This window comes from Nannobrachium achirus (genome assembly GCF_963921795.1).
Source record: "Nannobrachium achirus genome assembly, chromosome: 16".
Classification (NCBI taxonomy): Eukaryota; Metazoa; Chordata; class Actinopteri; order Myctophiformes; family Myctophidae; genus Nannobrachium; species Nannobrachium achirus.
Genome location: NC_137823.1, coordinates 51,657,481 through 51,680,818, shown reverse-complemented (window position 1 = coordinate 51,680,818; position 23,338 = coordinate 51,657,481). Strand labels below are relative to the sequence as shown.

The 23,338-nt window shown below is 42.9% G+C and overlaps 1 protein-coding gene across 3 annotated transcripts in view; it reads right to left on the bottom strand.

The window, feature by feature from the left end:
- The window catches only part of LOC308301318 (exostosin-1), a gene marked incomplete at both ends in the record, with an annotated part of 354,065 nt that extends 347,683 nt beyond the window's left edge, over positions 1–6,382 (bottom strand). The window contains 3 exons of one of the 3 annotated variants that reach the window (XM_080745263.1): positions 3,969–4,723; positions 6,024–6,090; positions 6,199–6,382. In XM_080745263.1, coding sequence (XP_080601389.1) covers positions 3,969–4,723; positions 6,024–6,090; positions 6,199–6,362 — 986 coding nt within the window. Of the gene's footprint in view, positions 1–3,968; positions 4,724–6,023 lie in introns of all 3 variants that reach the window. The other 2 variants (XM_080745262.1, XM_080745261.1) reach the window with 2 other exon arrangements.
- Positions 6,383–23,338: the final 16,956 nt, after the last annotated feature.

Here is a 23,338-nt window from a genome sequence, read left to right as displayed (position 1 = left end):
TTTTCAGCTTAACCCAGCTGAATCCAGTGCAGCCCACAAGGAGCGTGAGGGGGGAGCAGTGATAGCTGGAGCGGGGAATCGTACCTGCGACCTCTGGGGCCTCCGGAGTCCTAGGTATGGACACTAACCACTCAGCCATCACTGCTGTAAAATAGCAGATATACATAAGTATATCATAAGTATAGTATAAGTCGTGAAAATGTCTGCAAATCTTTGATATAATTATGCATTTTTTAAGAGAACATTACATTTTGCTTCTGGGGGGATCCCTGGAACTAAATATTTTGAGATGAGGGTCCGTGGCCAAATACATATAATTTTGGGGGTTTGAGCACCACTGACATAGATAAAATAGGTTTTTCAAAGACAAAATAGCAGATCTACAAGCTCGCATTGTAGATCTGCTATTTTTAAATAGCACAAAATAATGCGTAATAACACGTTCCCAGTCTAAAAGGGTTAAACCCCCTCCCCCTATGAGGAACATTCATGGAGGGCCCCGCAGTGAATCCTTGTACCCAGGGCCCAAAATTTAGTGTGACACCCCTGCTCCCTCCCTCCCCGTGGCTGTACTCTCTGTTCCTCACTTATTAACACTCAATCAATAGCACATGCCAGCGGGACACCTCCGTCTCTCTCTCTCTCTCTCTCCCTCTCTCTCTCTCTCTCTCTCCCTCTCTCTCTCTCTCTCTCTCTCTCTCTCTCTCTCTCTCTCTCTCTCTGTCTCTCTCTCTCTCTCTCTCTCTCTCTCTCAGACAAAATCACCCTCTCTGACTCTCTCCCGTTTCCCCGTCGCGTCCCCTGTCATGTCTCAACTGTTTTGAAAGCCACAGCGGAAAAAAACCTCGGGAGCAGACGACCCCATCGAGCAACTTATCTCGCGCGGCTGTAAATTGAGCCATTAGGCTGCGATACGGAAAAGCGTTCTTTGGGGAGAGCGCGCTGGGGATGCAATACAGTGTGTCTCTAATTTGTTCAGCAGCCTGTTATCTGTGTACAGTAGAGCTGCCTGACTTCCATGGGGCTCGGCTCAGTGGGAGGTTGAGATTTATATCTAATATATAAATATATAAACTACTCCCCCTGCCACAGAGCCCCACCCCCCTGGTCTCGGCTTAATTCAATTGGAGGCCAATTATCGACTGTTGTGGAGCTTTGGAGATGCTTGGCGGTTTCTCCTGGTCGGGCAGCCTCTCTCGGTGATCTCAGTATCGGCTCAACGTAACTCGGTGTCAGTATAGTACAACCTCAGATTGAATGTAAATACTTTAAAGGCCTAATCCAGGTTAGTTTTGAATATAAAATATGCTATGTGTAACTTTAACTTAACCATCGTAAATCAAGATATTTGCGACCGTAGGTCACAGTATACCATGAGAAATGGCGCAGCTTGTCCGTCCTTCAGTCAGAACAGGAAGTGATGTCACAAGATCAAACCCTGGATATTCATACTGTGTCAGTCAGTCAGTCAGTCAGTCAGTCAGTCAGTCAGTCAGTACACATATGGGTTGGTTCCCTTGTCACTGTGACATCACAGGTGATATCACAGGTGACATCACCTATGTAAAAGTCCATATATGGGTATCCCTTTTATGCCCATATATGATTTCTCACATGGCCCTCTTCTAGCCCTACAATGAGGCCGTTTTTTGCAAAACACATTTTTGGACAGATTTTGCCCTAAAATCACGCAAAGCGGTACACAGTATCTCTAAAGTCATGTCATCAACATGGATCTGTCCCATTTCCCATATTCCCTCCTGATTGGCTACGATTGCCTTCTAAAGTTTGTGTCTGTGACAGTCGCTTTGCTCCCGATTAGGGAGTCTTACTGCTAATAGGTCTGTTTTTCAATTTACAAATCTTCCCATCACAGACGATAAAGTAATGCAAATACAGTTTAAAACATGTATTATGTTCTGTTGTCTATGTTAGTCCTTTCAAAGGCTGAACAAATCAGCTCGAGAATAAAAAACATTTGTTTACGTTTGTATCTGATATGGCCTTTGAAAACCATTAACTATATAATGCAACCTTTTGAGCAAAGCATTCACTTTATACTGCACATGAGTGATGACTTATAATCCAGCGCATTTGTAACCACTTGAGAGTGGTCTCCTCCAAGATGGCAATCTTTTTTTGTCAAATAAGTTTTATTGCCAACAGATTATCAACAACAGAATTGGACACGTTATCAGATTAACAAGTTTCTGTTTCAGCATAATTAAAGGAAGAAAAAAGAAAAAGAGAGAGAAAAGAAGAGCAGAAAACAAACAAGAAATAAAATACAAAACAAAATAACATATGACATAAAAACAACCCCTTCATACCCTCCCACCCCTACTGCTCAGCGACGTAACGCATATAGAGAATCAAAATGAATTGTTCCATGGACATACTAGAATCATGTACATGCATTAGAATAGACAGTCAGTTTAAAATAACATCCTCCTTCTACTCAGGTAACGGACAAGGGGCAGCCAGATCTTATCAAATTGTGCCTCTCTGTCTTTAAGTGAATATCGTATTCTCTCAAGATGAAGTGTACTAGTCATTTCATTAAGCCAGTGTTTAAATGCAGGTGCTTCCTCTTTTTCCCAATGAGTTAAAATCAGCTTCTTTGCTGTAATCAGACCATATGAAAGGAGATGTTGTGAACTTGTCAAGTTGGAGATGGGGTCTGATGTGCCTAAGATAATTAGTATCCAAGATGGCAATCTATCCAACTCCATCTAGGGTACCAGTGGAGCTCTGCATAGTTTGATCATGAAAACGAGTAAACCATGTGCCAAGCCACCACATTTCAACTAAACACTTGGCTAATTATATCCATTCAAATGTGGAGACGTACTTTTATCCACTTGATCTGCAATCACCATCTATATAGTCAAATTATCAGGAATTCAGGATGTCCTACAATAGTACATTTTCAGGGCAATACCACTCTAATAGTCTCACACACCGGGCCTTTGAAATATTGTTTTGGATGGATCCAAGGTGTTTGTTGCTTTGCTGTCTAAACCTGGATATCAGTCTAAAATATGCAACAGATAACTCTACAGCTAACACACTCTGAAAGCGAAAGAGATTTTCCTTCTTGTTCCATTCCTTTCTTCACAACATTGATTTCCTTTCTTTCAACTGTTAGCTCTGTGAGGAGGAAAACATTTTCAAAAGGTGAACTCGTCTCTTTGGCTCAGAATACTTTTCTTCCGACTGACTCGCTGAGCTGACAAAGCTCTCAACTGTTGATGCCTCTGCTGTCTACAACCCTCTCTGTCACACACACAGCCACGCACGCAGCCACGCATGGAGCTACGCACACAGCCACGCACACACGCGCACACACAAACACACACACACACACACACACACACACACACACACACACACACACACACGCAGTCCCTGCATAGTACAGCAAGGGGCTTGGCACCAAAGCTTATCTCCCAAGGCAATTCAAAAATGTCATAATATACATAGCCAGCAGGCTTCAAATCAAAGTGCTTTACTAAACTTTGCTCTGTGCATAGAACCTGACCTGGGTAATGCTCTCTGCACTCTCAGTAACAGGAGAGGTTTCAGTGATGTTTCAACAGATGTAATAATCAACAGCACAGCAGTAACACCTAACACGGCCATTCATTGTTACCATGGGTCATGAGACAATAACGCAAGGAATCACTTAACTCGCTGCTTGCCAGTGTTGCACAGCGAAAATAGTCGGTTTACAAGTTGCTACGCATTTTGACCTTGTAAATCTGCTATTTTCAGTGCAACTACATATAAATCACCCTGAAGGTATTCTCCTGTGAGCCACAGACTCTGCATGAACTGGCAGAGACAGCAAAGATCATTGAAAATCATACAAATTAGGTATGGATGATCAAAGGCAATGTTGTTTCACGCTGCAAACCAAGACAAGCTCAAAAGCAGGAAAGGAGAATAATAAATGAAGTATATCTTACCGTGAGTATTCTTCATTATCCCTGTCACAGCGGGCGTCCTTGTGTTTCTCCCAGTCCTTGCCGTGCTTACAGGTGGTCAGCAGAATAATATCTTCCCCGTTGTGGATGTGATACAGAGCGTTCCTGGTCTCGGAACCAATACCGGTCAGGTAGCGCTTCCCTTTGAAAACCAGCAAGTACTTCCTGGAAGGCGGCATGTCATTGAGCGTCAAGTAACCCTTGCCCCCTCCTTTCAGTGGGTGATCCTTGGAGAACAGGGGGATGGAAATGTCAAAGTTGGGCCGGAAGTTGCCCACGTCCACGCTGGCCTTGGCCAGCATGGCCTGGCCCACCTCAAAGCCCAGGTCTTCTGTGTACTCTGGCCAGCTGCCAGAGTACAGGTTAAAGATGAGGTGGTTCCTCCCGTCGTTCCAGTTGGGTAGATTCTGGATGCGAGCGCGCACGTTCTGGGCGTAGCGCGCAGACAGCTGGTCCCTGTCCAGAGTGTCCACGGCCAGCACGAACAGGCACGCCCGGGACGGGTCCGTGGTGTGGAAGCGGGAGTCCTCGATGGAGGACAGTATTTTCTGATAGGTCTCAGAGATCTCCTCGCCCCGCTGGGGAGGGTAGATGTAGATCTGGAAGCCGTGTTGCTGGCACCGGCTGAAGTCGAAGCACGTTTCCATGCGGCAGCGGCGATTCCTGTAGATGTTGTCGCGGATCGCCCGGCGCTCGCGGGGCGAGGTATGCTGGTGGTGGAGCCGAGGACTGTCCTCCTGCGGGAATGAAACAATGCCACACACGCACGCACGCACACACACACACACACACACACACACATACACACAACCATGCACATGAAGAATGAATACATATCAACATAAACTGTTATTGTACAGGTACTGTTCTCTGTGTTAAAAAAAGATACGGCATAAGCAAACTTCCATGTTCACAGCAATAGTAGCTAATTGGCTGGGGGACCAGATGACTCTCATAAACCAACACATCTTCATTGACTCCACCAGGCCGAAGGCTTGGCCAAAACTGTTTTCGTCCCTGTCCGTCTGTCTGTGAGCAGATAATCTCCGGCACCGTTGGACCAATCGGCGTGAAACTGGGCACACAGTCCCTGGAGACCTTTTTTATATTACTCTTACAGATTTTGTCCAAACATCACACCAATCAGTACACATAATCTCTATAGTCTTGTGATCAAAACGGATCTGTCAGATTTGTCATATTCCATCCTATTTGGTACTATCCTATTCCTAATCTTCCACCTGACAAGTTTTCCACCATGTTGCATGTACTTGCGATTTTGTCCAAACCTCACCCAAATTGGTACACCATTTCTCTGTAGGTCTATTCATCATCAAGATGTATCGGTCAGATTCTTCAGATTCTATTCTGAATCTGATTAACTGGACGGACCCATTTTGCACAACATCGCTCACTCCCAGTAGGCCAAGCAATTAAGAATCTCCACAAAACATATTTTCAAATTGGCCAGTTATAGTGTCACCATGAGACAGGTATATGCTAAACTTATACATTTTTTCCTATTCCTATGATTTTTGTCCAAAACTCATGCAAATCGAAATACATTATCTTTGTAGTCATGTGATCAAGACATAGCGGTCACATTTCTCATCATCCTTTCTGATTGGCTATTATTGACTTCCAAAGTTTGCAAGGGTGGCCTGTTCTGCACAAAATACCACACATCATGAACGCATGTTGCTTTGAGCGGAAAAGTCCATTTCTGTATACCGTCACTGTCTGACAGAAACCTTGTATCTCCAAGTTTCAAATGTGTATGTTTTTCGCAAAGTAAAGCCCTGCTTCATCATACAAGGCCGTCGCACAAAAGTAGTGAAAACAGCAGATCTACAAGCACACAACGCCTCACAGTGCGAGGCGTTGTGTGCTTGTAGATCGGCTGTTTTCACTAGTTTAGTACATTTTTTAAATGATAAATGCAAAATGAACAGTTTCCACCCGACAACGACGATATGTATTTTTAAGTTAATCACATTCCAACCCAACCAAGAAGCTGGAAGTCTCCATGGGTCTTACCTCCTGCTCTCCGTCCTCCAGGTAGGGCTCCAGCGAGTCAGTGGTCTCTGGCCAGCGCCTGGGCTGCCTGGAGGGGCTTCTCAGGGCCTGGGGCTGTGGCTGTGGACGGGGCTGGGGCCAGTAGAGCTCGTGGCTCTGGTCGTGGTGGAGGTGGTGCTGCTGCTGGTAGTAATACTGGTAATCTTGCAGGCGGTGATGGTGGTCCAGCTGGGACTGCAGCTGCTGGTACGATTGCTGCTGCTGCTGCTGGAATTCGCCGATCTGCAGCCCCCACAGGTAGACGAGCAAGAGTAAACCGGCCCCCACAGACACAAGCAGGTACCGCTTCTTGGCCTGCATGTGGGCTGCGGGGGGGTGGGTGGGGGAGCGGGGGGAGGCTGGCGCGAGGTGGGAGACAGGAGGACAGAGGCGTAGCGGGGAATGGTAGCGGGGCGGGATGCGCGAAGGAAGTGGACAGGGAGAGAGTCAGAGCAGACAGGGAGGGGGAAGGGTGGGGTAGGGTGGGGTGGGGTGGGAATACAGGGAGGCAGGGTGAGGTTTACTCCACCCGCAGGGCAGCAGGCTCTCTATCCACAGCTCTGCATTTTTCGGACTTGGAGTCACTGGGTGGAAAAGAGATAGAAAGCGAGGTCAATTGCAATGGATTCACTTCACTTACAGCACACATTTTTGGGACAAATACAAGGCGGTGGAGTTAATCTGTATGAGTCCCTGTTGGTTCAGTTTCATATGAAGGCCAGAGATGGAGAATATGCTTGCAAATCACTGTGGGGCTAAAGTAGGTCTCAGGGTAACCAATATTAACATTAGTCACAGATGGTGTGTGTGTGTGTGTGTGTGTGTGTGTGTGTGTGTGTGTGTGTGTGTGTGTGTGTGTGTGTGTGTGTGTGTGTGTGTGTGTGTGTGTGTGTGTGTGTGTGTGTGTGTGTGCGTGCGTGCGTTTTTCTTCACTGTGCAGTGTGCATGTGCTGAGAGTGACAGAGATAGGGAGAGAAAGCTCTGGTCTCAGACAGTGCTCTGCTGTCTATAAAAGTCTTAATTAGCCTATGGGCAATAGGCTATACAGTATTATGAAACATTACTGTGGCATAATGAGAACTGCTGCTAACAAAGGTGTATGGCTAGGCTATGGTTAAGCATGTAAGGTCAACTCTGTTTGCTAATTCAGTGGTTCACACCTGAAACCAATGAACTAATAATTAGGCCTAGTTCATTTGTTCACTAATTGATTGAGTCAGAACACCTGCTATCTGGACTCATCAGAATATAGGCTAGGCCTTATCGAAATTGTATTTTGGTTACGTGTCGAGGACTAAACAGTTGCTTTAAAATGTGCAAATGTTTGAAGGGCTAATAATAATAGCCTAAGAAGAAGAAGAAGAAGACGAAGAAGAATTAAGTAGAAGAATAAGAATAATGAAACTACAAAATGTGTCTTAAAAGTATTGTTAGTTTGTGACTGAGAAAGTCTATTGTTAGCCTAGTAGGCTACTAGGCTAGTAGCCTATCCATATAACCTACCTTTTCACAAAGAACACCTGTGGTCCCAGCAAGTGATTCGGACAGGTGTCCTCCCCTCCAGCAGCTGCGCTGGTCTCTGGGTTGGAAACACATTCTCTTGAGTCTTGATACCACGTAGTTCCACTTCCAACGGAGGACCGTCTACTCTAATTATTGCGTTATGGGGGCGAAATTAATAACAGGCTACCGAAGTCTACAGTCTGTCTGTACACAGGAGGAGGAGAGGTGCGCTGTCATCCTCAAAACCACAAAGTTTCCCGCGGAGTGATGAGCGCCTTGCCGCCTTCCCCGTGCGCCGCGTGTGATAGGTCCGTGACTGAGGCAAAACAAATTGTTGTCATTCAGTCTGTAGACTTTTTCAGCGTCAGCCCTCTCGGTAATTTTAAATCCACGCTCGTGATTTTAGGCTACTTTGCAAAAAGCACGCATGATTCACAAAACGTATCGAGTTAGTAGTCCAGTTTGAATGCTCAACCAGTCCTCTCGGATTCCAGGGAACAATTTCCAAACGCATTAATTCTTTAACTCAACATTGTACACGTAGGCTACATCATATAAAAGATAACATAGATAAAATAGTCCAGTAATCTCGGTGTGTCACTAATGCCTACACCTGCGACTCGGTTCTGTATAGCCAGCCACAGTATAATTACTGATTACTCCTGTAATCAATCGCTTCGGGGCCAAATTCAATAAGCCAGTCCAAGATGAAACCCTCTGGTGATAATCTGATAAATGATATACTCTGATGAGACTGTTCCCGCCACTACCCGCAGCGGTCCCCGGGTAAACCGTCCTCCTCTCACATCGCTCTCCTCCTCCGGTCCGTGGTCCCCGACTCCGGCTCCGCTCAGCTGGGATGTGGATGCGGGCTGCAGGCAGCGCCTGTTGGCAGAGCAGCCTCGTGGAGGAGCCTGGGCTGGTTGTAGCGCTCGCAACATCATTCCAGAGGCGTCAATTGGGTATGGCAAGCTATGGCTATGGCAGCTTGCCATACCTTGGCTACAGGAGGAAATAATAAAATGTACTTTTCATTGTGCCTGTTGCTAAGGTATGGCAAGACACCAGTCATGTTGCCATACCTTAGCTTTTGCTGAACTGACGCCACTGCATCATTCCCTCCCCAGAGGTAAAGCGAAGCACAGCACATGCTGCGAGAGATGACGAGGGAGGGAAGCAACAAGAATCCAAGTTTGTGAGCTTGCTTGATTCAATAGGCTACTAGTTCACGACTACGGCCGTTGTAGTCTAAAATGTTTCGTCCAAATGCTGCAAATTAATTAATACAGCAGGCTATAGGCTATTAATTTGAATTGACTCGTTTAGAAAATGTAATTTTACTTCTCGCTTCCTATAGTCCAGCGGAGTGCGGACTATATTGAGACCTTTACAACTTTTATCAAGCTTCCCCCGACAGTCATTTCATAGTGGGGTTAAAGCAGGTCTGTTCAATTAAAGGTAGATTAATTAAAAGGTTACAGATGTGTGCGCGTGTGTCAGTGTGTGTGTGTGTGTGTGTGTGTGTGTGTGTGTGTGTGTGTGTGTGTGTGTGTGTGAGAGAGAGAGAGAGAGAGAGAGAGAGAGAGAGAGAGAGAGAGAGAATGTGAATGTTGTTATACAGGCATTTTCAAATTGACATGGGTTCTTGTCATCTTGTGCAATTGTTAATGTAGTATAGCCTACATTTAGCCTACTTAATATGCAAAACGAATCTAATTAATATAATGAGGATATGAAATCTTCAGTATATTAGCAATTAAGCATAATTTAATTCACCTAGACTGCTGGCATTAGTAAATTATTGACTACAATGTGTATGCATCAGTTGCAAAGGTTCATCATGTGTCGAACATCGCCATCTTGTGGTAAGCTACTTGTACTTGTATTGCACTGATACCCAACCCAACACTGCTTAACAAGTTAATCAATAGTCAGTAAGTCACCTTAGTAGTTCACCCCAAAATGACTTTTTTTCTATTGATTACTCATGCCATGGAGCATTGAATTAAATATTTTTTTTTGGTATTTGTCACATTCCTAAGACAAAAAATTGATTATAGTAAATTTACCCCCATTGATTCCGGATGGAGACCCGGATGGGGAGTAATGAGTTTGGATCCCCATCTGGAATCAATGGGGGCAAATGTACTATTATATATATTTTTGTCTTAGGAATTCAACAAATACAAAAAAATATTAGTGTCCATGGCGTGAGTAATCAATAAAAAAGTAATTTGGGGGGTGAACTGCTCCTTTAATAAACAAACTAAGTGAGAACTGTCATTAGATCACAGAGGTTCCTAAAGGGATATAGCATGGATTCCTCTGCCATGTGTGAATGTAATGCATGATCTCTAGCGCCGTTCAACACCTCCCGCTGCAGCAGCCGCCCCAGCTCATAGAAGTTGCTGGTGCAGTGATAAATATTGCACCAAATTTGGGCCCTGGGCACAAGGATTCACTGTGCCCCCCCCACCCCCCTGGTAAATGGTGCATTTATATTAGCGCCTTTATCCAAGGCGTTTTACAGAGATTGTGCATTACATTCACACATTCATACACAGATGGCAGAGGAAACCATGCAAGGCACCAACCTGCTCATTGGGAGCAACTAGGGGTTCAGAGTGCTCAACGACTCTAGGACACTACTGTAACTCTGAGGGAGACCGGAATCGAACTGGGAACCCTTCAGGAACCCTCCATGTTCTAAGATGGCAATCCCTGTCTGAACCAGCCACACATATGGGCTGTCTTCCTCCATATATGGGCATTCCCATATGAAGTCCTGTTAGATATGAGCTTAATATCGATGACATCAGGAATCTCCATATATGAGCATAAAAGGGATTCTGAATGGTTCCCATGACATCACAACATACAATCCCTTTTATGCCCATACATGGAGATCACTATCTGAACCAGCCACACAGATATGGGCCATGTCTTGGCCATCTGGCCAGTGATGTATATCGATGAAATCAGGGATCTTCATTAATGGGCATAAAAGGGATTCTGGGGAATACCCATATATTGACTTTTAAATAGGTGATGTCACCTGTGATGTCACAGTGATGTGTCAGGGGAACCACAGTGTCAGGGCCGCACAGACTGAGATACGCGGACAAGATGTGCCGGTTTTCATAGTAAACTTGTGACCTACGACCACAATAGTGTTAAACAAAGCAAACAGAGCAATATGTAATATAAACAAGTGAAAAAAATTGTGTCCTGCCTGCTAGTAACATGCCTACATTGTGTGGCACTGGCAGTGGCAGCAGCAGCAAATTGGATGACTGATCAGAACATGATGAAAATATGTTCCAATTCCCAAACACTTCTTACAAAAGTGTTATTCAGGCCGGACACAAACATTACATTATTCATTTATTAGTAAATTAATGTTCCCCACTGACTTGAACTGGGACAATTCAAATGGTAGGACAGAATTAATTTGCAAAGAATAGCATCTTTCCAGTTTGACACTTGCTTTGGCAATGTTTAGAAATATCATAGAATATTTCTTAATGTCAACAGATTTTATTACACACATTTATTTCACACAAAATGTCACATGCATGGGATTAAAATAAAAGATTATGAATGCAGTGAAAATGAATCAACAGTCAGAATGAAAGTGTGTATTCTCCAATTACCTAGACTGTATAGGAAAAGCAGGCAGATATCTGGGCCTAGAGTGGCAGTGGTTCTCAACCTTTTAACAGGGCTACACCATGCAAAATAAAACCCAGATTTTTTATTTTTTTGCAATAAAAACCACATGGTAACAGCATTCGAGGATGTCAATAAAGTCCTGAGACTTATTTCCATTGAGGTCCTGTAATGTTTGACCAGTTCTTTTTCTTCTTTTCCTTTTTTTTATAGCTATTAATCATTGCCAGCCAACTTAAAATATGAATGTGCGCTAATTACGCCAGGAAATAGCTATATTTTATCAACATGATAGGGTATAATTTCATTGTTTTCAAAGCCATGATGATACACCACCACAAAAAGACCACTAGAGTGTGCCATCGTAACACTAAAACATACAGAAGAAGCCATGTTAAAACCATCATTAAAGGATGGGAAAGTGACGTCGCTCCATTGACTCACAATGGTAGATTTGCGGGCCGCCATCTGTGCTCAATCCTGTTCAATTCGTGCTTGATCGTCTAAAACCACCATCGGTCTGGCAGCGGAACGTATACAGACGCCACACAGAAAGTTTCCGAATCAAAATCCGACCTAGTGAAGCTGCGTAAGGGTCGGATGGTTTGCATTTAGCCTAACGGCTAGCAGAAGCTAATGTAAACAGGAAGGCCTGGTTTAGCGGTGACGTCATAATCGTATCCTTTTTTTTCACGGTCTCGTGTTGGCTATTAACCCAAATAAAAGCTTAAACAATGCTTTTATATAAAAGTCGATTAAAGTCGCTCGGCACCGACGTTCTTACTGACAATGTCGATCTAAAAGTCGACCGGCACTGATGTTGTTAAATGGGTCTTAAAAGTCCTGAAATATGGCTGGTACTTTGCATCATTTTCTGAGAAAATTACAAATATATTCACAATAAATATGGGGTGAATATGGACGCCACCAACGCAACTTATTTTCCACAACTACATGCAAGTGTGTGTGTGTGTGTGTGTGTGTGTGTGTGTGTGTGTGTGTGTGTGTGTGTGTGTGTGTGTGTGTGTGTGTGTGTGTGTGTTTGTGTGTAAGGGTGTGTCACTATTGTCCAATTAAGTGGCTTACTGTTTGGTGTTGCTTGAGGTGACTTTACACTTTACAGAGAAACTGTACACTCAACATCTGTTAGTTGTAGGTCTTCTCTCCATGTGTTCTTTGGTGTCGTTTGAGATGATCGCTCCGGCTGAACCCTTTACCACACTGGTCACAGTGGTAGGGCTTCAACCCAGCATGCATTCTCTGGTGTTTTTTTAGATCATTGCTCTGACTGAAGCTTGTCCCACACTGGTCACAGTGGTAGGGCTTTTCTCCTGTGTGAGTTTTCTTGTGATTTTTGAGACTCCTGTTATTGCTGAAGCTTTTCCCACACTGGTCACAGTGGTAGGGCTTCTCTCCTGTATGAATTCTCTGGTGTGCCTTGAGATTACTGCTGTGGTTGAAGCGTTTCCCACACTGGTCACAGTGGTAGGGCTTCAAACCAGTATGTATTATCTGGTGTTTTTTTAGCTCTTTGCTATGGCTGAAGCTTTTCCCACACTCGTCACAGTGGTAGGGCTTCAACCCAGTATGTATTATCTTGTGACATATGAGACTACTGCTATGGGTGAACCCTTTACCACACTGGTCACAGTGGTAGGCCTTCAACCCAGCATGCATTCTCTGGTGACATATGAGACTACTGTTATGGCTGAAGCTTATCCCACACTGGTGACAGAGGTAAGGCTTTTCTCCTGTATGAATTCTCTGGTGAGATTTGAGACCACTGTTACTGCGGAACCTTGTCCCACACTGGTCACAGTGGTAGGGTTTATCTCCTGTATGAATTGTCTGGTGTTCCTTGAGATGACTGCTGTTGCTGAACCGTTTCCCACACTGTTCACAATGGAAGGGCTTCAACCCAGTATGAATTCTCTGGTGACTTTTGAGATGACTGCTCTTGCTGAAACCTGTCCCACACTGGTCACAGTGATAGGGCTTCTGTCCTGTATGAATTCTCTGGTGTTGTTTCAGCTGACCGCTCTGGCTGAAACTTGTCCCACACTGGTCACAGTGATAGGGCTTCTGTCCTCTATGAGTTATCTGGTGTACTTTGAGACTACCTCTCTGGCTGAAGCTTATCCCACACTGGTCACAGTGGTAGGGCTTCAACCCTTTGTGAATTCTCTGGTGTACTTTAAGACTACTGCTCGTGCTGAAACATGTCCCACACTGGTCACAATAGTAGGGTTTCAACCCAGTATGCATTCTCTGGTGACTCTTGAGATTACTGCTATGGCTGAAGTGTATGCCACACTGGTCACAGTGGTAGGGCTTCTCCCCTGTATGAATTCTCTGGTGATGTTTCAGAAGACTGCTCCTGCTGAACCGTTTCCCACACTGGTCACAGTAGTAGGGCTTCTCTCCTGTATGAATTCTCTGGTGATGTTTCAGAGTGCTACTTTGACTGAACCGTTTCCCACACTGGTCACAGTAGTAGGGCTTCTCTCCTGTATGAGTTTTCTGGTGATATTTGAGACTTTTGCTCCAGCTGAAGGTTTTCCCACACTGGTCACAGTAGTAGGGCTTCTCTCCTGTATGAGTTTTCTGGTGATATTTGAGACTTTTGCTCCAGCTGAAGCTTTTCCCACACTGGTCACAGTAGTAGGACTTCTTTCCAGTGTGAATTCTCTGGTGATGTTTTAGGTGACTGTTTTCACTGTAGACGTGTTTCTTCAGTGGTGGGAGTTGGGCAGCAAAGACATCTGAGATGGAGAATGAGGAGAGAAAAAAAGGATACAATAGCATAATAATTAATGTTTTGAGATATCATAGAAGCTGTGTTGTAATACCAACTTGTAAAAAACAATGTTGCAGATAAGGCCAATCATCTGGGGTGGAGAGTGGATTTAGTTGAAGGGACATTCAGTGGTCCTTCAAGAGATGATGCCCTAGCAGAAAACCACAATGACTCCTCAGTCATTATTCGCTCAGCCGATAAAGGCGACGCTTTGGTTGTTCTCAATAAAGAGAGAAAAAAGAAGAGAGTAAGTGTTTGAGTGCTGTTTGGCTAATGAGTAAAAATCTCCCAAACAAGGTGCTCTTTGGTGCACAGATGACAAAATAGATGTGAAAAAAGGTTAGACCAAGGCACACTTGGGGGAAAGTTAAAAAGCCTTTATTTCAGGGCTAATGCATAGCAAGAATAAAAAAAAAAGTGCAAATGCTATCTCATCAAATAAATCATAGCATCATCATCACCCTGGCTGAGTTGGTGCAGACCAACTTTTTTATGTTCCAGGACGTTTTTTTCTTTTTTTTTGCAGAGAAAAGGTGTGGCTATGGGCTCTAACATGTCATGTAACTTTGGAGGTACCGGTACCTGCAAAAAACTCAACAGTGGGTTGACAACAGTAATATGAGTAATGTATGGGATGAAAAATACAATGGCAGTCGATTATAATATGCTGTAGGTCCACTGTAGCAATAATCAACAAAAAGATTGCAGTTTGATTTGGTCTCTATTGATTTATTGAAGTTTATTGACAGCTGTTCAGAGGTCAACACCATGGGGTTCAAGAGGTTAATGGCTCTGTAGACCATGTTTCTGTAATTTCCTTAAATCTGCCTCAGAGCATTTAAAGTTTACTGTGAACTTCGATATGCATAAAGTTTGTTTTTTGGATACTTGAATAATCTGTAAAGAAGAGATTTTGTACACAGATTTTATACACCAAACCCACTGACCGTAATAGCCTCCTCAGAGCAGAGAGCTGCACCCACTTCCTCTAAAGAATAGTTTACAGTATAGTCAGCTTTGCAGACTCAAGCGCATTTGCAAAGACCCAAATGCCTTTGCTAAACACTCCGGCATCATGATTGACAAATTCAGACAACGAGGTTACACAGAAAAACAACTTAATACAGCTGTTGTCAGAATTAAGCAGAGACCCAGAGTTGAACTTCTAAAAGAGGCCCCTAAAAAAAAAAAAAAAAAAAACGATAATTCCAAAACACTCCAGAGCTGCTGAAGTGAACTGGATCAGGAGTCTTGAGGTTTTGACGCAGGCGTACATGTGTGTCAAGGGTTAAACATGTACTCTGATGAGATATCCCTCAAATGTCTCCTTCTTTGCTTCTCTCCTCTCTAAGTCATATCCTTTAATCTTAGCCTAGTGTAGTACATATAGTTACTTTGCATATGAGTATACTATGATTCTTATTATGATTATGATATGATATGATGATTATGCTTCTGTGATAAAACTAGACTGTGTCCCATGCTTGTGGTTTTCTTCATGTCACATACAACACATACCAGACAGCCATACGGCAAACAATATGCTCATTGTATAACTTACTGCATCTGTGTGTTTCCCTACTCATACACAGCCCCTTGTTGGGTAATGATAAACGGCCCCTTGTTGGGACAGACGACACTTAATGTCAGCCATAAATACATTTTGAGGAAACTGTGGTGGCAAACACACAGATGGTCAAAGAGTTCAACAGTTCATGCAATGACTAGGCGTCCCTAGGCTTCCTCTATTTTCTATAGGTTCCAGCGTCACCCAGCACTTAGAATTAAGGACCGTAACTAAACCCCAAGAATGGAGAAGTCACCCAGACTCGGAGTGATCATTAGTCATCTTTTGGAAATAACCATGCATCGTATAGAAAGTATATTAAGGGCTCCAGGGACAGATAGAGTGTGTGAGAGATCTCTGTAAAACAAATTCTATTATTCATTTCAATCATTTATCATCTTTGTTAACATACTAATTATTGACTAAATACATTCTAACGCTAATATTCTTGTCTCTTAAAGGACAACTTTGTTTTTTTACAACAAGGGTTCATATTTTAGATTGTAATTAGAGAAAAGAAAGAGTGAGTGTTAAAATGTTTTCATTTGCTTCGTTCTATTGTTTTATCGCGTTTAGCGTGCTAAAATGTGGGGCATGCGTACAAGTGGCTAAATATGTCTTTTTAAACACAATAAGCCAGCACTTTCTTTATTGCTATTTACTAGGGGTGTGTATCCATCCCCTACAAGGCGATTCGATACGTATCCGATACATGGGCTAACGATTCGATTCGGAAACGATACGGCTTACATACAGAACGATTCGATACGATTCGATACGGTGCAATTTCGATACGATTTCGATACGATTTCGATTTTGTGGAATTTTATGCGATTCGATTGGATTCAATACGATTCGACACGATTCGATGCGATACGGTGTGATCTGATACATACGTTTAATGAAACATTAATTTTCCATTCAATTAAGAAGCTATAATCTATAAAGTAGCATTGCTGACCTTCAAATAATGGATATCTCATAAAAGACCATGGAATAACAGAAAATTGTAAAGAAAGATGGATGACAAATCATAAAATAGACACAGACATGTAGATACAAAAAATAATTAATGTAAACTACAAAGCCTACTGACATGGTTTGAAAATCTGTCTCACACACCCATTTCTAAGAACTTCACTTTAGCAGTTACAGTTGGTCAGGTGGAGAAATATAAAACAAACACACAAAAGGCCTGGCCCTTCAGGCTTCAGTACAGTGTAATAATTGTACTTTGCAAAGCTGCTATAATAACACTGAAAAACTAAAATACATCCTCGCCAATGCCACAGATCAGATCAATCCTCAGCAATGCCACAGATCAGATCACCAAATAAAACTAGTAAAAGAGCCTGCTGTTATTCAGTCAATAAGATCATTTCAAAGAGATCCACTTTACAACAGTAACAACAGCAGTATAAAGTAGGCTATAAGTGCAACATTTGAAGTCTGGCACACATCATGTCTACTTGTTATCTTATGGCTCTACTGCAGTAGTTCTAAAAAAAATCAATGTCAAGGACCTCCAGTTTGACATGGATCAGGCTGTCTTAAGTTTACCCAAGGGTTCATTAGGGTCCATTTGGTTCCATTTGTTACACATAACAAGAGTTACACATACCCAAGGGTCCATTTGGTTCCTATCATTTCGCCGAGGACCCCCTAGAACTCCCTCAAGGACCCTTGGGGGTCCCCGGACCCCACTTTGAAAACCAATACTCTATAGTCTATAGTAGCCCTTTGCCATAAAAGCTGATGCTGTGATTATTACCTTTGCTGTCGACAAGCGCGGGGACTTCTGATGGTTCTAGTAGAACCGGGTTCTACTGGGAAAAGTGTTATAATCCAATCCATTACTGTCGCATTCAGGTCGCATTCTTATAAAATCCAAACTTGCGTTTCTCCACTGGAATAATGAATCCATAGTGATGGAACTCAACTAACACGTTGTTGGTTTGTTTACAAGTCGCTGTGTGTCGCACATGCGAGCGTCATACACGCTGCATCGGAAGTAGCAGATCTATAAGTTTACAACCCATCCACATGCAACACCCTGTGGGCTTGTAGATCTGCGGCTTCCCGCAGGACAGTGACTGCAGTACGCAGAAACACAGCTCTATTTGGAGGACAGAGCAGCAGGCAGCTTTTTCTTTTTTTTCTTTCCGTTGCATGCACTGCAGCACTGACTGTGCTAGCAGAGCGCTCACTTTTGAAGTAATGATTTGTAACAGTAAACGATGAGTAAGTAAGTTCAGAATTTCACAGCAGGTTAATTATTTAATGCTAAAATCCGATTAATCCGATTAATTACTTTAGGACCGATACATCGACCGATACGGCCGCGATTTGGACCGATCCGGGTAAACGCGCATCGATGCGGCCGTATCGCTAGTGTTGAAACCGATAATCGATTCATATCGATTTTTTCCGACACCCTTACTATTTACAGTAACACTTCTAGCCCCCATAAGTCACATCCAACCATGAAAGGTTGCGTTGTATCTTGGGAATGGGCTTATTCTGTGTAAAATTACATAATTAGTACTTGTACGCATGCCCCCAACCACTGAAATAAGAATCTCTAAAACAATAGAAAGAAGTAAATTAAATCAATTTAAAAATCATCTTTTATATTCTTTAATTACAATCTAAAATATGAACCCTTGTTGAAAAAACTAAAGTTGTCCTTTAACTTCACCATTCAAAGAATACGCAGAGATAGCATGGTCCTGGAGAGTATTCAAATGTACTCATTGCACAATTCTCTTGTTTAATGGAAGCTATCTCTGTCAACTCCGAAGAGAGCCACCATTGTTATGTATGTCCATGCATGCATGCAGTGTCACAGGTGTTCTATTATATGTTTGTATGTGGGTGAAGAGTGTGTCATACATGTACTGTATATGAGCATTGTGTCCGAGTGCATGGCTGTGTGTTTGACTAATAGGGGCATGTGACCGTAACTTTATCAGGCCAGTATAGCTGTAGGCCTGTGTGTGTTTGTGTGTGTTTGTGTGTGTTTGTGTGTGTGTGTGTGTGTGTGTGTGTGTGTGTGTGTGTGTGTGTGTGTGTGTGTGTGTGTGTGTGTGTGTGTGTGTGTGTGTGTGTGTGTATGCTCTGTTATGGATGTGCATATGTGTGCACGTGTGCATGTGTATATCTTGTCTGTGTCCTGTTGTGTCGGAAATTTAATAAAAAAGGAACAGTTTTGGACATAATGTTTCGACCTGACAGCAAAAATATATACAGTATAGCAACCCTTTTTTGTTATTGGACAAATAGACTAATGCACTCATCTCAGAAACATATTTCCCCTCTGTCTCTAGCGCCAAATGAAGCATTCCTGTGAGCCGTAAGTGTAGGATCGACATGTTGTGTAAGCATTTAAACAGTATTTACTTGTGTGTACCGGTATATATTTTATCAACCACTGGAAAAGTTGGATACTGTCCTTGTTACATACTTGGAGATTGTTCTATAGCTACATTTCAGCATTTTGGAATGGGCCCCCCTGGACCCTATCACACCAGATCAAGTAGTTTCCCCACTTTCAAGATGCCCACAGTCAACTCTGAATTTGCTAGATCTGCTTTTATCTTCTGTGGCCCTGACCCTACAACCCTAACACATGGAGAGGAGACTACATTGATGTTAACTTATCTTGCACCCTTGAGTCGCTTTAGAACTAATTAGAAGTAATTGTTTTTTTTACGTTGTTTTAATTTTGTCTTGTAACTTTTTATCTCACACGTATGCCTTTTATTGTTTTTCAATTCCTAGATGTAATTTATCAGTGATGTTGGTTGTTGAATTGCATTGTAATAAGTACTACTTGATGACACTGCAAATGATTATAACGAAGGAATAAATCTTGGATGAATGAAAAACATTGACATAAAAACATGCACTCACCTATTCTGTGTAACTTAATCACAGGCTGCTTCAGCATGGCTTCTTCCGTCTCTGTTAAAAAGCTGTTGGACGACATCTCTCTTTTAGAAAATCCCCCAAAACAGCTCCTCTCCTTCCAGTCTTGAGTTCAGACTTCAGTGTAGAAGTACTGGTAATGATGACTTGACAGACAGTAGTAGCCTGTTCCTAGGACAGAACATTGCTCAGTTATAGTTTAACCAGGAGGACCCACCCACTCCCCACCCATTGTTCCAGCACTACCCGTCACGCACACGCACGCACACACACACACACACACGCACACGCACACGCACACGCACACGCACACACACACACACACACACACACACACACACACACTCACTCACACACACACACACACACACACGCAAATGCACACGCACAGGCACACAGTGCCCTGTGGCATCCTACATTTGGGTTCAAATCTATTGATTCCAGACAGTCCGCATGAGTGTCTGTAAACTAAATCCAACCTTTTTTTTCCCCTCAAGTTGTCATTCGAAAAGATCTGACCCCTAAATCAATATTCGCCCCAAATCAGCAACCTAAAAGGTTCACACACTTAAAGACACTGTGCCGTGATTCCCCCTCCTACAACACAATCACCAGGTATTATGATTATACATACATACAGGAGGAAGAGTCCTTTTCAAAAAAGTTGTACAGAAAGTGGGGTTAGGGGTTAGGGCATGGATGTGTTTGTAATGACAACTAGTAACATATTCATGAAAAAGATAATCATTTTTGACCACAAAAAATAGTGTAAAAGTGATAGGCTTATATGCTCCACTCTATGCTATGACAGCTGCTGGGTTCTGCTGGGGAAAATGGACAACAGGGGCATTTCTGACGAATAGACCCCATGGATATGGTCTTTTGGGAAAAAAGTCTTGTAGGAAAATGAGCCTAGAAGTGATTTAGGGTGGAGTTGTCCTTAAAGGAAATGCCCCATGCGCAATCCCCTCAATAGCAGTGATTCTGGTGAAGTGTCCTTGAGCCAGACATTGAACCATACGGTTCTGTACCCGCAACAGAAAGATGGAATGTGGGCAGTGATAGGTGCCTGCATTCCATCTTTTTTACCCGAAAAGCATGTCATTCTACTTCTTGAAGTATGGAATTTGTGATGATATCCCCCCCCCCAGTATCAATGTGTTAGGGAGTTTTTGGCAATCCACTGTATTCACAATATAGTTTGCACTGGTATAATGTTTGATCAAATATCCTTTGAGTTGCGAGTTTGTAATGTTGTTCCAGCAAGCAGGGGTACCAGATGGGAAATGTTCAGGTTCAGGTATGATACTGGGCCACAAGGACACCATAGTTAAATATTTTATTTTTAAACACAACTGTTGCAGAAATACACAAATTATGTATTTTCATTTTGTATTCCTTTCGTTAAAATGTGGTTCAGTGTAGTGTTTGGTACTATAATTGTCTACAAGCTGGTTAAATTTGGCAGTTTTGTCTTCCTCTTGGCTTAGGTAGACAGTCAGGTACTGGTGGTGATGTGACTCCCCTCTAAATAACATTAGCAAGCTGAGTTTCTCTGAGGGCAGTTGTGAAAGATTCAAAATTCTCTGTTTTAATCCCACCACAAAACTAAACTAAGGCACACGTAAACTATAGTACAGAGCCAGTTGGGCCAACCTCTCCTTCTATACAATCTGTTATTGTTTTGATGCTTGAGCTATAAGGATTTGAAGCAGCAGAAAATATTTTCATACCATCTGCTGCTCTTCAGACCACACCAACAGAGATGCTTCACCAGGGTTATTATCAACATGAGAATAATAATAAACTATTTCAAGAGCCAAAAAGCATACTCTTTCGAGGAAGAGCCTTAGCTTAGGGCCGATGCATAGAGACAAATGTATTTTGGTTTGATTCGGGCAGTCACAAAATCTCTGAGGGAAACACATGGATATAAACTAATAAAATGTATATTATGGGGTAATACTATTGGTTCACTGATCCCAACTACGTATATACTGTAAAAGCCTGGATGATAATCTATGCATTCAGCTTCTTTTTAAAACTTCAGTTACTGTCCGACTCCTACTACTGTACTACAGCATTTAATGCCATGAGGCCCATTGGACAGGAACCTATCTCCTGTTTCTGTTTATGCAGCGTGAGGCAGCTTGATGCACAATGCATAGCCTCGGAAACCCAGACTTTACACAATGCATGACGCTAGTATGTTGCAGGGACTTACCCCCAATCCAACCCTTGATGCTGAGTGCCAAGCAGGGAGGCACTTGGTCCCATTTTTCAGAGTCTGTGGTATGACCCAGCCGGGGATTGAACCCTGACCTCCCAGTATCCGGGCTGACAGTGAAACTACAAGGTCACTGAGCTGGTAACTACAGCATTTACAGCATTACAAATGTTATTGTTTTGTCATGGCTGGGTTTTTGATTTTGTCAATTAAGTATGGTTAATATTCTTTGTCTTTCCAACCTTCCATGAGTCCTGAAAGATGTGAAACAAAGGCCTTAGGCAGGTGAATTGGTGTGATATCTGTCCCTCCCTTATTTCCTTTTATTCAGCTATTTGTTTTAGACTTCAATGTCCTTCAACCACAAGATTAGAAGTCCTGTATAAGTTCAAGTTCAAGTTTTATTTATTTAAAGTGCTAAATCACACAAATGTCTCGATGCACTCGATATAACATTGCAACACAATACACAACATACTAAAAATATATATAGCAGGCTGCAGCCATTCAGTCTGTTAACAGTCATTATGTCCCTGAAAGAGACCAGAGACCTTTTTTTCTCAGATAATAAAATCTGTTAATTGTCTCCACCAGCCGAAGGCATGGGGGAGAGTATGTTTTCCCCTCCGTCCGTCTGTGTGTCTGTCCGTGCGTGCGTGCGTGCGTCCGTCCGTGTGTCCTCGCAGTTTGTGAGCAGCTAATCTCAGTCGCCGTTGGCCCGGTCGCTGCCAAAGTGAGCACACACATTCCCTGGATGCCAATCTAGAACCTCTGCCCTAAATTTTTCAAATGGGCTTTTTCTAGCGCCACCTAGTGGCCGATGTTCGCAAGACACATTTCTGTGCACTACTCTTACAGATTTTGTCCAAAAATCCTACAAATCGGTAGGCAGTATCTCGACAGTCATGTGATCGACACGGATCTGTCCGATTTTTCATATTCCATCCTGATTGGCTAAGATTGGCTTCCAAAGTTTGTAGGATTGAGCCGTTTGGAACAAAATGCCTCAAATCCCAAACGCAAAGTGCAATTATCATGAAATCGCGCACACACGTTCCCACTAGGTTGAAGAAGAAATGCCACTTCAAATTTTTGAAATCAGCCTCATGGTGGCGCTATAACAGGCCGATTTGTGGTTTTACCTATAACTCCATCGATCAGTTTCAAACTTTGTAAGCGCATTCCCTAGAGGCCAAGGAAAAACCCTTTACCTGCATTTTTCACATCAGCCTTTTATAGCGCCACCAGGAGGCCGACTTATGTAAAACACAATTTTTCCAATTATTCCTTGAGATTTTATCCAAAAATTATGCAAATCGGTACACAGTATCTCTATAGTCATGTGATCAAGTACGATCCATCTGATTTTCCATATTCCATCTTCATTGGCTAAGATTGGCTTCCAAAGTTTATAGAATCGGGCACATATGCCACCCTTTTTACATTGGCCTATTATACAGTAGCACCACCAGGACGCACGGCCTGGTGGAGACCTGTGCTCGGAAGAGCACTGCTTCTAGTTTAACTTTGCAGCAATCTGAAAATTGCAGCAGGGATACATTTACACCGTGAATTTTACTGTGCTCTGAATGACAACGGTAGATTGA